Below are 13,976 nucleotides of genomic sequence, written 5' to 3'. Positions count from 1 at the left end.
GGGAAGAAGTCTTATAAATCTCTTAAATGACTTGAAGTCATGAGAAAATTGATAGGCAGTGAGTTGATTTCTAGGTATGATATTTGAATGTTTCTGTTATTAGCCCCCCTTTACACAATCACCTTTATATTCTCTTGCAATTATGACACAGTCCTCTTAAATGACCACTTTACCATTGAGAAATTATTTACTTAAGATAGAAGGCAATTGGACTCTGGTAGGGGAAGGCTAGAGTTCTATTTACATGCATAAATTGATTTAAAACAGATTTAATCTGCAGCCTCCACCCTTAATTCCCATCACTATTTTCAGAGTAGCAGCCATGTTAGTCTGTATCCGCAAAAAGAACAGGAGTACTTGTGGCACCTTAGAGACTAACAAATTTATTAGAGCATAAGCTATATGCATTCGAAGAAGTGGGCTGTAGTCCACGAAAGCTTATGCTCTAATAAATTTGTTAGTCTCTAAGGTGCCACAAGTACTCCTGTTCTTTTTGCGGATACAGACTAACATGGCTGCTACTCTGAAAATAGTGATGGGAATTAAGGGTGGAGGCTGCAGATTAAATCTGTTTTAAATCAATTTATGCATGTAAATAGAACTCTAGCCTTCCCCTACCAGAGTCCAATTGCCTTCTATCTTAAGTAAATAATTTCTCAATGGTAAAGTGGTCATTTAAGAGGACTGTGTCATAATTGCAAGAGAATATAAAGGTGATTGTGTAAAGGGGGGCTAATAACAGAAACATTCAAATATCATACCTAGAAATCAACTCACTGCCTATCAATTTTCTCATGACTTCAAGTCATTTAAGAGATTTATAAGACTTCTTCCCCTAAGTGTGATTTCAAATAATACAGACTTGAGGTTCATTGGTCACTTCATAGCAATACACTGCCTATGACCATTGCTAGATTTTGATCTTTGAGGGAGAGAGCATTTATGCAGAATTTTACTTCAGTAACAAGCAGATTGGATTACTGCCAAAGTGAATCCACTTTTTGAAAAATACTCTAATTACTGTTTTGTCACAGTGATATGGTCTTCCCCCTTTAAAGATAGAGCCACTTAAACAGATTTTTCAAAGGGACTGAAGAGTTTAGGTGCCCAATTCCCATTGACTCTTAATGGGATTTGGGATCCCAACTCCTTTAGGTCCATTTGAAAACCCCAGCTTTAAACATTAGTCATTAAAACTATATGATTTATGTACTGAGTCAGTAAATTCATTTTAAAGGGGCACTGTTTCCAATGTACCTTAGCAATATAACTCTATCAGTAAATAAACTTTCTTCTATTAAACATCAACTACATTTAATCTTCCTTCTACAAATATGTACGTGAGGCAGTGCAGAGGTGAGAATGCAAAACTTCATTTTCGTCATCCCTTATATGAGTTAGAAACTACCTCTGAAAAATGCACAGGTAACCTAGTCTAAACAATAAGTATTAATGAAAAACGTAATCTCTGCAATCTAATTGGATAGACTTCTTAATCAAGAACCAAGAGCAGAGTTCTGCATGGCAAAAGCTAACTGCTAAAATGAGTAGCTTCTGTATAATTCAGATTTCCGTTTTCAAGCAGTAGCGCTAAGCACGCTCATTCAAGAAATCTATCCAAAGACTTGCACTCATCTTTTATGCTAACCCATGCAACCTGATTGCTGGGTAGGAGCATACCTTTGTGTGTTCATGTACTGCTTGTTAAAGGCTCAGAATTGTCAATCAGGCATAGTAAAGGTCCTCTAGTCACAGAAGACGGTACAGCAAGGCAATACGGGTGTTCTCTCACTGCTCTCCCAGCGTGTCTTCATCCTGATCTGGTGTTGTCAGATCGCAGTTTAGTTACGTGAGTTGGGTTTCATCAACTAGCAATCTATTGTAGAAGATAGAGGCTTCATGATGGTTCACCGGGCCATACCATTTTAACACTGCAGTTAAGTGGTTCCTGCCACTCCAGTAGCAAAGCTTATTTGAGAACACAGGAATTTAGCTGCCACATCTCAGGATTTTTCTACGCTGCATTGTTAGTTTGAACTGTAACTCAGGATTTGCCCCTAACGCAACTCCTGTCCACAAACACATCTAGCTCGATCGTGGTGCTTTAAGCTAGAGCTAGTTGGCCTGTTATGGAGGGGGGGTTGAAGCCCAAGCGCTGGTCCTGCAATGGAGACGCAGCAGCTCAAGGTACAACTCCTCAGCTGCTAATCCAATAAGGAGCTGGCACAGCCTGCAGCATGGTCACTCACTCAACTAGCTTATGAGGGAAGCAGATTCTTTCTTCTAATATTGGCAACTAAAACTGGAATAGCCACAGAATTGTGTGTCTCTAATAAACCAGAAGGTAGACCCATAGCTAGGGCCCTACCAAATTCACGGTCCATTTTGGTCAATTTCATGGCCATAGGATTTTAAAAATCATAAATGTGAAATTTTGCGGTGTTGTAATTGTAGGGGTCTTGACCCAAAAAGGAGTTGTGTGTGTGTGAGTCACAAGGTTATTGTAGGGGGGGTTGCAGTACTGCTACCCTTAATTCTGCTCTGCTGCTGGCAGCAGCACTGCCTTCAGAGCTGGGTAGCTGGAGAGTGGCGGCTGCTGGCTGGGAGCCCTGCTCTGAAGTCAGAGTCACTGGCAGCAGCAACGCAGAAGTAAGATTGGCTTGGTACGGTATTGCCACCCTTTTGCTCTGCTTCTGGTGGGGCGCTGCCTTCAGAGCTGGGCGCCTGGCCAACACCTGCCGCTCTCCAGCCGCCTAGCTCTGAAGGCAGCGCAGAAGTAAGGGTGGCAATACTGTGACCCTCCTAAAATAACCTTGCAACCCCCCTGCAACTTCCTTTTGAATCAGGGCCCCCAATTTGAGAAATGGTCTTCTCCCATCAAATTTGTATAGTATAAGGTAAAAGCACACACAAGACCAGATTTCACGGTCCATGATGTGTTTTTCATGGCCATGAATTTGGTAGGGCCCTTCTCCTAGCAGAGTTCTGGACGGTATTTACCATGGCGGAAAAATTTCTAAATTGAGAGACAATTGTTTGAGTATCTTTCCTTACGGAAAATAATCCAGCTTTGAAGAAGCATGCATCTCTTAAATGTTTGTCTTATCTCTCCAAAGACTTGCTACTGATACTTCCTTTAAGAAACTGTCTTCCATAAGAGTTTAGTTTTGAATCCAGTTTGCCCCCTGTCTGGTTTAAAAACAAAACTCAACTGAGACAAACAGAGCTCTTCAAAAATCAGAAGCAAACTTAAGTGTGATGAAGGCTCCAAAGCCATTATTGAGTAACTGCTAAAAAACATCTGTGTCCTTCTTTCTTTTCTCCTCAGAGCAATGCTAGAGTGGCAGTGCTGGGTGCCTCTGGAGGGATTGGCCAGCCTCTTTCCCTTCTACTGAAGAATAGCCCCTTAGTGAGCCACCTCAACTTGTACGATATTGCTCACACCCCTGGCGTTGCAGCTGACCTCAGCCACATTGAGACAAGAGCCAATGTCAAAGGTACGTAAGTAGTCATTAATTATCTGAGGCATATTACTGTGCACACAGAGGTCCTAGATTGAAGTGATTCTCACTATGTGTTATGTGTAGGATACACAACAATATTACTATATATATGACGTGGGGCACTACTTGTCTTTTATAAATAATTACATTCCTGTTAACTTGAAACTAAAACTGGAAATAGCTTATTTCTCCAAATAACTTCTCAGAACAAGATTTAGTTAAATAGATCAGCTGCTGCTAAGATGGTCAGAACATCTTTACCTACTGTTTCATTTTTTATTTTTTTTTTGTCCACTGAAAAACTGTTTTTGATGAATGTGAAAGTTCACACTGGCTACCAGAATAAATTCAGTAAAAATTGAGAAATTTGATTGTAGACTTTAGATAGCAGCTGTATTTTCTTACTTTGATAAACTCAGAACTTTGTAGGAAAATACAGTTACCATAGTGTAGCTGTTTGAGAGAGCCTGTCTGAATCTACACTCCTAGAATGAATCTCCCAAGGGTGTGGCTTGGTATAGGCAATCTCAAAAAAAAAAAAAATCTATCTAAAGTTTCACTTTTATGATATATTTACTCTTCTAGTTTCCATTTCATTTATAGAGTTTGTTCTCAAAGGAGAAAGTTTTGCTTGCTGCTTGATAGGAGGCATAGGGATTTGTTTTGATTCATGGACTATAATTACAAACATTTCTTCTGAGGACAGTGGTATTTGCATATTAGATGGTTTGAATTTTACTAGAGAGACTCAGCCATTCTCATTCTAAGGGATGAAATTAATATTGAAGGCGGCGAAGGCTACATTAAAAATGAACATGGATATCCTTAAACATACAGTTTCATACACTACTAAATTTGATTTGGACAGTTTAATCTTTCACTGGAACAGTGAAATGCATAGTTACCTGGATCTTCCATTGCAGGTTTTATTGGATCTGAGCAGTTGCCAGACTGTTTAAAGGGCTGTGAAGTTGTAGTTATTCCTGCAGGAGTCCCTAGAAAACCAGGTGGGTCTTAATTTTATTGAACGTAGCACTCTTAAAATGTTTGGATTATTGTGGTAAGGCCTGAAATGCTACGCCACTACTTCTATCTTGAGTCTGCAAGTCCCTCAGAAGATCATCTTGGGCTTAGAGCACTGGACGGACTCTGGTTTTTGGGGTCTGTTTCTGGCTGTGCCATAGAATTCCTCTGAGACATTAGACAATCTTTCTGTTTCCAAGTTCCTCATCTGTAAAAGGGGGATACACACCTGCAAGGTAGACAAGTATTTAATGAATTATTGAATATATGAGGCACTCATGCTAGAGTTATGAGCATCATAGAAAAGCCCATAAAGGCTTCATGCTGGAAGTAGTACTGATCGACGTTCCAGGAACAAAACTTCATTTTATCCTGCTGGGAACTGGGACTAGAGACCAGTCTTGGGAGTATACAATTAATGTTGTGCTGGCACTTTTATAGTGCTGTCCCTTCAGAGGATCTGAGAACTGTACAAATATCAATGAAGTTCACAGCACCCTTGTGATGTATTACCTGAATTTTACAAATAAGTGGAATTTGCCTTTTGTTTCTCGGTGTGTTTTTTGGGGGGGAAGGGTCTCTAAGGTCATAGAGGGAGTCTATTTCCCAGCTCTGCTATATAAACCCAGACTTCTTGACTCTAAATCTTGTTCTTAAACTGTTGTGTTAGGAACGTAACCAATCGTGGGTCAGACCAATGGTCCATCTAGCCAGTTATCCTGTCTTCTGACAGTGGCCAGTGCCAGGTGCTTCAGAGGGAATGAAAAGAACGGGGCAATTATTGAGTGATCCGTCCCCTGTTGTCCAGTCCCAGCTTCTGGAAGTCGAAGGATTAGGGGCACCCAGAGCATGGAGTTCTTTTCTGTTACCATCTTGGCTAAGAGCCATTGATGGACCTATCCTCCAGGAATGTATCTAATCCTTTTTTTTAACCCGGTTATACTTCTGGCCAGCACAAAGAGGGCTGTGGCACCCATACAATGAGCAGAGTATCCATATTTGACAGTTTAATGACAAGATACTACAGTGATAAGGGCCTTTTAAGTACCTGGATACATAAAATGGGGTAAAAACTGTGCACCTGCCCCTACTCTGTGCACTCTTCTTTCAATGACTGCCCTAACTGGTATTTGTCTGGACTGATGTGGTGATAGTAATACATTAGGCTGCTGTCTCTATCATCCGGGTTATGACCTGTGCTACTGGTTCCCCAGGCCAGTAGGTAGTCAAGCATATTTCAGGAGTGAGAAGTTTAGGATATGTCTACACCGTGGAGACTACCAGCAGAACTACATTGTCGTAGCTATGCTGACATAACCCTGTAGCGTAGACACAACCTGCACCAGTAGAATGGATTTTCTATTGCTGTAGGAATACCATCTCTCTGAGCAATCTATGCTGGGAGTTAGGTTGGCATAGCTACATCAGTCAGGAGTGTGGACTTTTCACACCCCTGACCAGTGTAGCTATGTTGATCTAACCTTTAAGTGTATACCAGGCCTAAGTCTCTTACTAGCAGAAGCTAGTTGTAAGGGATAACCTTGACACTAGCCTTGGAGGATGTGAATTGCCTTCTCGGAAGTGGAGAGTCTCCAGCCAGAAGTAGGACAGAATTTGGTGGCGTTTGACACAACACTGATCCCTCCTGGTGTTATAATTGGGTAGGGCTTGCTCACATTCCTAACCACTGTAATGGGAGCAACTTGGTTAACTTCTGGAATGATATTCAATTTGTTGATTCCCAGGTATGACCCGTGATGACCTGTTCAATACCAACGCTACCATTGTTGCGAATTTGACGTCTGCCTGTGCCAAGCACTGTCCAGAAGCCATGATCTGCATTATTGCTAACCCGGTAAACATAAATGTCTGGGATACTCTGAATACATAGTGGAGAGAAGCCAAGGGACTAGCAGCATTAGTTAACTGACTGTATTAACAAGCCAAAAATTAATGTTGTATCATCCTTATTAACACATTTTCCAATCTTGTTGTGACTGAAAACAAATTGGCTAGAGCTAGATTTCCAAGTTCATGTTTAAGTCCTGTGAATATGACCAGTTCCATAGGTATAAAATGGTATAGAGGTCCTAAACAAATATCATGCGGTACACCCACAAGAGACAGATACACAGGATTTATATATCTACCAGTAAATTAATCTGCTTAGAAGCTTTAGTTCTTTAATATGCAGCCCTTCATAACATGAATGAACCAGTGAATGTCTTGAGCCAGGCTTGATGAAGCATAATTTCAGCCAGTCTGAGTTCTCCTCTTCAGTTTTGTTATTGACAAAGACTTTGAATAAACTTTTGTTTGCTGAAGGCCTTTAACGCAGGAAAACTGCGCACTAGTGTATACAGAGGTATTTGAGCACTACTGTCAGCTTGCTTGTGTAATAAAAATTGTGATGGTACAGTAGAAATAACATAGGTATTGTAAAGAGGCTCACTCTACCATGTTAATTAGATCTGTTTATATTATAACTTTCTCTAAACAAGCTCAGTTTTTTGTAATGATTATTGTTTTGTTTGATATTTACATGGTAAGGATTTGTAAGCCGGTTAAAACTTCATAAATAGCTATCAAAAAGTATTAGTGTGGTAATGCATGCCTACCTGCTTCTCAATTATAGGTAAATTCTACCATCCCAATAACCTCTGAAATTTTTAAGAAGCATGGGGTTTATAATCCCAACAGAATCTTTGGTGTTACCACACTGGACATTGTCAGAGCAAATACTTTTGTGGCTGAACTAAAGGTAGGTTTTAATCTTCCTGCTTCAATAGATTTGTCGCTATGAACCTTTATCATTCATATTAGCAATGCTCTTTGTCATAAATCATGAGTGAACAGAGCCAAATGGTCGCAGATTCCTCAAGAACTGAAGGATATGGGGACATGATTTGCTATTTCCAGCCTTTGGATAGTCTAAGGATAGGGTCTCTGTCCTTCACGGTGCAGTTGTAGTCAGAAGAGAATTTCATAGCTGCACCTTGAGAGTCTGAGCCACATGTTTACCTTACTGATAGTGGCATTTTCACTCGTGCTAGAGTCCAACGCAACTGTGGAAGAGTGAGTTGGTTTCTAACATGCCCCGCTGAGCAACAGACTTGTTGCAGGATGGGTTCTCGTGGGAGAACAGCTTGACTTTCATACCCCAGGTGGAGTTTGTAGTGTTGGCATTTCAATTCATTGATAAAAGCCTACTGAGAGTAAAGTCACTGTGATGATAAACATAGATTTCTATGATGTGGTTTTAATTCATTCTTCAGAACATGACTAGACTTTAAACTGTTTCCATTATTCTACACCATGTAGCATTACATTGCAGATGTCTGATTAAATGTCCAGGATAGAAATAGGGCACAATGTCTCTAAAGGCATACTGCTTTTCTTGCCCAGACACTTTTAAAAATAATTGCTAAAGTCATGAGTTTTCCTGCAGGGCTTCGATCCAGCTCGAGTAAATGTTCCTGTTATTGGTGGCCATGCAGGGAAAACGATCATCCCTCTGATCTCTCAGGTATGTTACAGTAAATACCCAGTGTATGGAAATGTTCTTTCTTCCCCATTCAGTATTGCATTAATGTTGATCTGAAATGCTGTTGCTGATGCCTCTTTCCAGCTGTCCGTGTGTGCTCATTCACAAAGGACTGTTATACGATTGGAAATTCATTCTGCACACTTCCAAAGTCCTAAACCTAAATTCCTCTGACTTTTAAAGCACCATAAACTTATGTGGCATTTGAGAGTAAGACCCTTTTCCACAAGGAGCTTTTAATCTAAGATAGACAAGACCATGGCACATCTCTCTTAGGGAAGAGAGCTGGGAGAGATCATTAGTACCTGAATTTCTGTGACATTCACTGTATTATGTGTACACTTTACAACCGTAAATTAATTAAGCTGTATCCATCTCTGAGACATGTCAGTAACTGAAGCACCAGAGATGAAATGAGTGGCCTAGGGTTGAATGGGGAGTCTTTGGGCAGAAATGAGAAGAAAACACACATCTGACTCCCAGTCCTGTGCCTGAAACACAAGTCTTTGAGGAAAGGGAAGGAAGGAATCCTGGAAGTGGGTTCTTGCAAGGGTAAGAGATGTGTGATAGAGGAGTGCTTAAAAAGATCTGATGGGAATAGTAAGGGGAGAGGGCTGGGAATGGGAGGATTTATGCTCAGGTGTAAGGGAGAAGTGTGATTATATGGAGCTAGGAAGGGACGGTCAGGGATCTTGAGTTTGATGTAGTAAAAGGAGGAAACTAGTAAAGGGGGGTGGCCAAAATGACCGGAAAAGATTATTTTAGCCATGCGGGGAGCACATTTTGTCAACTGTGTGGATGATGACTGTAGTAGAACAGAGAACTTTAAGTGTTCAAAATCCTCATAAACACAGCAACAGACGAGGTTCTCAGCAGTGTGTATCCAGAGATCTTTCCTTGATGTAATGCCCTGTGCTAGAAGTGTGGAAAGAGGGTGACCAGAAGTCCCGATTTTATTGGGACTGTCCCGATATTTGCTTGTTTGTCCCGTGTCCCGACCGAACATCGGTCGGAACACGGGACAAACAAGCAATTTTGCCCTCCGCTCTGGCGCACAGGTGGAGCCCAGAGGGGCTCGCCCCCCGACACTGCCCCATTGGATCCCTCCCCAAATCCCCACCCTGGCCCTACTTCTTCCCCAAGCACGCCGCATTCCTCCTCCCTCCCAGGCTTGCGCTGATCAGCTGTATGGCGGTGCAAGCGCTGGAGGGAGGGGGTGGCGCCCAGCACTCACCCTGCGAACTGCTCCAGCTTCTCCAGGAAGGTGAGGATGGCCCGACAGAGATCCCGCAGAGGCTCCCTCTGCCCGAGCCCCCGGTAGAAGGCAAGGCAGGCCTGGGCCTCCTGCGCCGCACCCATGGCTCACGGAGCGGCCTGGGCTGGGAGGGCGGCCGGGAAGCGAGCCAGGCGGCCGGGAAGCGAGCCAAGCTGCCCCGGGGATCTAGTGCAGCACGTGGGCTTGGCAGCTCCGGGCCGGGGCACGCTCAGCTGTTGCAGCTACCATAGAGTCGGGTGGAGACGGGGCTGTGCCGCCTGGCGGCGGCCGTCACAAAAAGACTCTGCCCTGCAGGCGCGCCAGCCCCCCATCTAGTGCTGCGGGGGGTCTAGCTGGGCTGCAGGGAGCTGCCGCTGCTCCCCCGGCCCAGCTCAGCTCCCCCCAGCCCAGCTCCCACCCGCTGCAGCCACCGCTGGAGAATTCAGTAGGCGCAGCTCTGCGGCTGGTACCCCGTTTCTGCTCCTCTTTGCACTGCTCGGCTGTGGTCCCCGTCATGCCTGTCCCTTGCTGGGCTTCCCTGACACCCGCAATGCGGTTGGAGGGGCTGGCTGAACTTGGGCAGTGGTTTCTTTTTTTGTTTTTGTTTTTGTTTGCTCCGCCGCCGGCTTTCTCCCTCCCTCTATTTATAGTCAATGAGAGCTTCTCTGTTGGCTCTGATGACAACTGGATCAGGCCACATCATGGCTTTGCCTACCTCTGAAATGGGGATACTTGTCTGTCTGCTTTGAAGCACTTTGACTGTGTGCTGATGAAAATTGCTATAGGAATATAAAAAATACTATTGGGTATTTAGGCCTCTGAAGCATTATAATGAATGTAAAGGGATGTTGAGATTTACCGATAACTGATACCTTTCCACTTTAGTGTACACCAAGAGTGGAGTTCCCTCAGGATCAATTGGAAACACTTACAGGGAGAATTCAGGAGGCTGGTACTGAAGTTGTGAAAGCTAAAGCAGGAGCAGGTTGGTTCTTGGAAACTGTTCTGAATCTTAGTTGTTTGACCATTCTGAGTGCGAGCAGTACTCTTATATTCCAGAATAGACTGGAAACTACAGAGCAATGTAATGCATTGGTGTTTATTACAAATCTTTGCAAATGGGTTAGTGCTGCCAATGGCATGCTTAGAAGCAATTCAGTCTTTAACAGTAACCTACTCTATGGAATCTATTACTGTGCAACAACCCTCGTCACAAGCAGATTAAATGTGTCAAACACATACCACTAAAATGGCATGTCAGTGGCCAAAAGTTACTGTTGAGTGTTAGCTTTAGGGCTTTTGATCTTGTGCCATGACATCCCTTGGACTTGACGAGTGCACTGTGAAATATGAACAGTTAAGCCCATCTCTTGTCCTTTACTGCTCCCTTCTGCTATACAGCTTTTCTTTATTTAAAAACAAAAATCTCGCTTATCTCATTGCAACACAGAGGAAAGGAAGGACCAGATAGTGCAAATGTGAAAAAACAAGCAGAGGAACGTCAAAGGAAAAATTATTCTGCTCCTTTTGATCTATCGGGCAGTAAAAAACTTTTCCCTCCCTTTGTGCAGCCTCTTTAAAAGAAAAGCTGCACTTGGTGTGGTGGGGACAGGTTCTGATGCTTCTGAAGTATTCAAAATATGCAATCACTATCTTCTGAGCTTGTGCAGCCACCTAGCCAAAAATGTGACACTCTTATTCAAACGGCAGAGACTGTAAACCAGTTTCCATTCTACACTAGTACTAACTTCTCAATTGGGCATAAAGTTTAACAACAAGTGTGTAAGTCCATACCACTAGGATCTCTCATATTTTTGTTCTGATTCCTATTTGCACAGGATCTGCCACCTTATCTATGGCATATGCTGGTGCCAGGTTTGTCTTTTCTGTCCTGGATGCAATGAATGGAAAGGAAGGGGTTATTGAATGTTCCTTTGTTAGATCGGAAGAAACGGAGTGCCCATACTTCTCCACACCTTTGCTACTTGGGGTATGTATCTTGGATGGTGGTGCTTTTAACTGGCATGTTTAATGTAATAAATTGTACTTTATTAAGCAGGAATGGTGTTGCAGAATTAGCTTGCTTGGCTAATGCAACACTTCAGAAAGCACTTTAACACTTTGGATATTTGGTTCAGGCTTTTAATAATCATATTCTAATGTTTTTTTAAAGACCGGCAGTGGCGTAACTCCTAAAATTATTTTAATTTCTCATTAAAAATGTCAAGGACTATGGACTATTTTAAACAAATATCTGCAATAGCTTTTGAGTTCCTGGTGTTTCAGCAAAACTAAATAAGAGAAGGGCTTGCCTATTTTAGTAACTTATTTACTCAGGCAAGTGCAAATTTCATGTTTCAGTTGCTTCCTGTCCTTAGTTCTGCATTTGAATTGACTGGGTAACTGGGCCCTCTAATTTAAATCAGCGTCTTAGCCTGAACTTCTGGTTCCCAGTCACTCTAAATAGGAGGTTGTAGTGTCTCCATTTATGAAGAGTTTTCAAAACGTCAATAAAAGCCCAGTAGTCTGGCCACCATAACTTAATCTACTAAAATAAATCCTTTACACATTGACTCGTGTGTGTGGAAGTCCCACTGAGGCCATCAAAGTTCTACTGGTGAACGGGAATTGCAGTTTGATGGCCAGTACAGGTGCTGGGTTAAGGATCGTGCTGTGGCCTTTGGAAGTGACATAAGAGTGTTTTATTGTGTCATTAAAACACAGTAATGTAGTTTATTTTATGTGGACTATGTAAAGAGAAGCTTTTGAGGCAACAAAAAGAAAAGGGAGTTTCAGTCCTTGAGGGAAGGAATTAATTATGGACAGTGACCGTGTACTCACTCTGGTAGGTGGACAGAAGTAAAGACTATTGAAATAAGTGGGCCCAGCAGGTCAGATACAGGATGGTAGACTCTAAACTCTATGGGCTCTAGAAAGCTAGAAGGGTAACTTTGAAGTAGATTTGAAAATTCATTGGAAGCCACTGGTGAAAATGTATGTGATTGTCTTCATCCTGCAGTGTAAATTTCAGGTCCTTGGACTAGTGTGTGGTTTTAAGAAAACAACAAAACACTTGAGGGGAAGGGATGAAAACACCAAAGGAGCAGTTGGTATTTCAGCTCCTCTTCTAGGAAGGAGTCAGTCCTAAAATTAGACAGGACACATTCTTTTCCCCCATCCTGATGTGTGGGTAGGAAATTCATATTGAAATATAGTAGCTATGTTTGAACTGCTTTGTTCAACTCCTGCAGATATACCAGTTATAGAGAGCTGAGGAGGAGGAAGTTTGTTTTTTAAACTCAAGTTTAACCCTCTAACTAGGCACAGATAGGAAGCTATTCCTTGCTAAATGATTGTGTAACCCAAAAACCCTTCTTCCCCTGTCAGAAAAATGGAATTGAGAAGAATCTAGGTATTGGCAAGATCTCTCCGTATGAAGAAAAGATGATAGTTGAGGCCATGACTGAGCTGAAAGCTTCTATCAAGAAGGGAGAGGAGTTCGTGAAGAGCATGAAGTGAAGAGCGGATGGGGAAGAAGAATCACAGTTTCCTTAATTTATTAAGGCATCATGTCACTTTAAAAGACTCCAGATGCAAAGCACAAGCTTTGATCAAAGTCACTCTGTATTAGTGTATTATCTGCTCTCAATTTGTCAATTGGAATCTACTCATCAATAAAACAGCCTCCTATTTTTTTCAGGGTACTCATTGTGGAACTCTCCAACGTGATTTCTGGCTTTCTAAAGCTGTCAATGCTCAAATATGAGAATGGGCAACAGTATTTCAAAGATTGCTTTCAGGTCTCACCCATATTGCAACACCCAGTTATGCTGCCATTTGCCTACTTAATATTCATGAACACAAGATCAGTTCTTCCTCCCTTCAAAGAAGGGAACACAGTAACATATGCAGAAGCTGGTATGCACTCCATAACTCCTTGAGCTTCCTCTTCAGTCATGTTTAGTCTCTGGGAAATCGTGAGGTTCACTTCTGGAGAAATTTTGGGAGCTTTTTGAATAAATTGTACACCACCCTCTCTAGAAGAGAGGCAAATGGACTTGGCCAATTGTTGCAATAAGATACGCTCCAGTTAAATTAAAGAGAAATTTTCCCAATGCTTTGTAATATTCCATTCTGTAGCTGCATCAGGCTTCCCCAGCGCAAATCTGCAGGACATCACCTCAAGCTTGGCCTTGCAAATCCCTTGAGCAGTTTCTTTGTAAAACTAGCAAAGACCAGGCTACTGAAAATGGCCAGTACCCCCAGACCATTGTAACATTCACCACAATTATTGGCAGACAGGTAGACCCACCTACTTCTAACCTCTGACATATAATACAACAAAGGACTTCTATCCACACAGCCTTTTCCTCATTTTACTAAAATCTTCATTTTGGAAGGCCTTTACTCTCTAGATGGTGCTGTTCTCCCAAGGCTGGCATTCTAATGGTAGTCTGTTCAGTATAACGTTGATATGTGCTACACTAGACAGCATGCTCTCATGAAGACAACAGTAAAGTTGGAAGGTTTATAAAAGGAGGAACTTCTCTGGTCAGGCTGCCAAGTCAATCGCCAGAAACTGGCTTCTGCTGCTAGTCATCCTGGGCCTAAACTTATGGAGAGGCAAAGAATACAGCTGAGAGGAAAGACT

General features: G+C 42.3%; 1 protein-coding gene across 1 annotated transcript in view; it reads left to right on the top strand.

Moving 5' to 3' along the window:
• The window catches only part of MDH2 (malate dehydrogenase 2), a 17,894-nt gene extending 4,865 nt beyond the window's left edge, over nucleotides 1-13,029 (top strand). Inside the window, exons 2-9 of the mRNA XM_034752439.1 lie at nucleotides 3,329-3,497; nucleotides 4,427-4,510; nucleotides 6,272-6,381; nucleotides 7,162-7,287; nucleotides 7,975-8,052; nucleotides 10,211-10,310; nucleotides 11,164-11,315; nucleotides 12,713-13,029. Of these exons, the coding sequence (XP_034608330.1) occupies nucleotides 3,329-3,497; nucleotides 4,427-4,510; nucleotides 6,272-6,381; nucleotides 7,162-7,287; nucleotides 7,975-8,052; nucleotides 10,211-10,310; nucleotides 11,164-11,315; nucleotides 12,713-12,844 (951 nt within the window). The 3' untranslated portion in view covers nucleotides 12,845-13,029. The remainder of the gene's footprint in view (nucleotides 1-3,328; nucleotides 3,498-4,426; nucleotides 4,511-6,271; nucleotides 6,382-7,161; nucleotides 7,288-7,974; nucleotides 8,053-10,210; nucleotides 10,311-11,163; nucleotides 11,316-12,712) is intronic.
• The last annotated feature ends 947 nt before the right edge of the window (nucleotides 13,030-13,976 follow it).

Source organism: Trachemys scripta, chromosome 18 (genome assembly GCF_013100865.1).
Source record: "Trachemys scripta elegans isolate TJP31775 chromosome 18, CAS_Tse_1.0, whole genome shotgun sequence".
NCBI lineage: Eukaryota > Metazoa > Chordata > Testudines > Emydidae > Trachemys > Trachemys scripta.
The sequence above is the reverse complement of the archived record's forward strand: the minus strand, read 5'-3'. Positions and strand labels throughout refer to the sequence as shown.